Consider the following 1410-nt stretch of genomic DNA (forward strand, 5'->3'; position numbering starts at 1 on the left):
CCCAGGTGTCACTGCGAATGAGAGAGTGGGGAGCTGAGCGGATGGAAGGCCTCCGCTCCTCTCTCAGCTGTGAGCCAGAGAGAAATGTATGAAGGAGAAGGATAGGATAGGAAACCGGAGGGAAAGACTAAGTGAATCCCACGCACGTAAATGAGATAACAGGCCGCCTCTCACAGCCCACCATGCGGCCCCTTCTTGGGACCCCCCCACAGCCAAGAAAAAGTGGGCTTTGCAGATGTGACCTTTTGATATGGAGGGAACATGACAAGACCCTTCTTTTCAGGCACTGTGACAAATGTGAGGACAAGTTTACTAAACCGAGAGAGAGAGTTGGGAGGAGTTTGGTTATCTCTTTGGCCAAAAAGAAAAAAGAAATGGCCGTTCTCTTCACTCTCTTAGTAAATGTTTTAGCTACTAACCTGGCCCACAAAGCTGACCAGGGTGAGCCTCCCGCGGGACATTCCTAAGGGGTTTCTGAGGCCATCGAGTCACGGGAGTAGATGGTAGAGGATGCGGAGAGCCCGCCACCGGGTGGAGTGGCCGACTAGGCCAGGGGTGGGGAACCTTGGGCCATGTGGATATTTATAACATCATCCGCGGGCCACACAAAATGATCAACTTACAAATTAGCCTGCTCTGTTTGGTCAAACGTCTCATTAACTCACCCCTAACGCCTGGGCAGGGCCAGACCTAATGATGTCTTGTGCAGGAGGCAGCCGATCCACGATTCTCTCTCATCATGGATGTTCCCATCTTTTCTCTCCCTCTCCCTTCTTCGCTGAAATCAATACAAATATCTTTAAAAAATAAATAAAAACTCGCTGTAAAGCTCACAGACACCCACTTACTTTACCTTCAGCGAGACGGCGTGGGGGTTCCGACGGGAGGTGCCCGGGGGCGGGGAAGGCGTAGGCACTGCTGGCCGTGACCAAGGGAAGGGGGCTCTTGGGGTAGCACTGCCTCAGGACCTGAAGCGCGACGGAGGTGACGGGTTCCAGGCTCCTGTCCTCCAGGGAGCTCTGCACAAAGGGAAGATCGAGTCATTTTCGCCAGCATCTGTGGAGTCCCTTTGCCGCGACCTGACTCCAGGTCATGAGTGACAGGTGGGCGGCCCGGGCAGTAAACACCTCAGTGCAGGACATCTGCTGCGAACACCGCGGTGCAGAATCGTGTCTGGCACGGACGGGGCTGTGGTCTAGGGCAGTGGTCGGCAAACTGCGGCTCCGCAAACCCGGCTCGTGAGCCACATGCGGCTCTTTGGCTCCTTGAGTGTGGCTCTTCCACAAAATACCGACTTCTGCGCATGGGCCACGAAGTTTCAATTGCACTGTATGTGTGCGCCCGCACGTGATATTTTGTGGAAGAGCCACACTCAAGGGGCCGCAGTTTGCCAACCACTGATCTAGGATA

At 54.5% G+C, this 1410-nt stretch overlaps 1 protein-coding gene across 1 annotated transcript in view; it reads right to left on the minus strand.

Moving 5' to 3' along the window:
• Positions 1 to 1410, minus strand: part of AGBL1 (ATP/GTP binding protein-like 1) — a 128537-nt gene that overhangs the window by 93793 nt on the left and 33334 nt on the right. Inside the window, exon 7 of the mRNA XM_015569116.1 lies at positions 854 to 1019. Coding sequence (XP_015424602.1) covers positions 854 to 1019 — 166 coding nt within the window. The remainder of the gene's footprint in view (positions 1 to 853; positions 1020 to 1410) is intronic.

The sequence above is a fragment of the Myotis davidii genome, unplaced genomic scaffold (genome assembly GCF_000327345.1).
Source record: "Myotis davidii unplaced genomic scaffold, ASM32734v1 scaffold164, whole genome shotgun sequence".
In the NCBI taxonomy this organism is placed as follows: Eukaryota; Metazoa; Chordata; class Mammalia; order Chiroptera; family Vespertilionidae; genus Myotis; species Myotis davidii.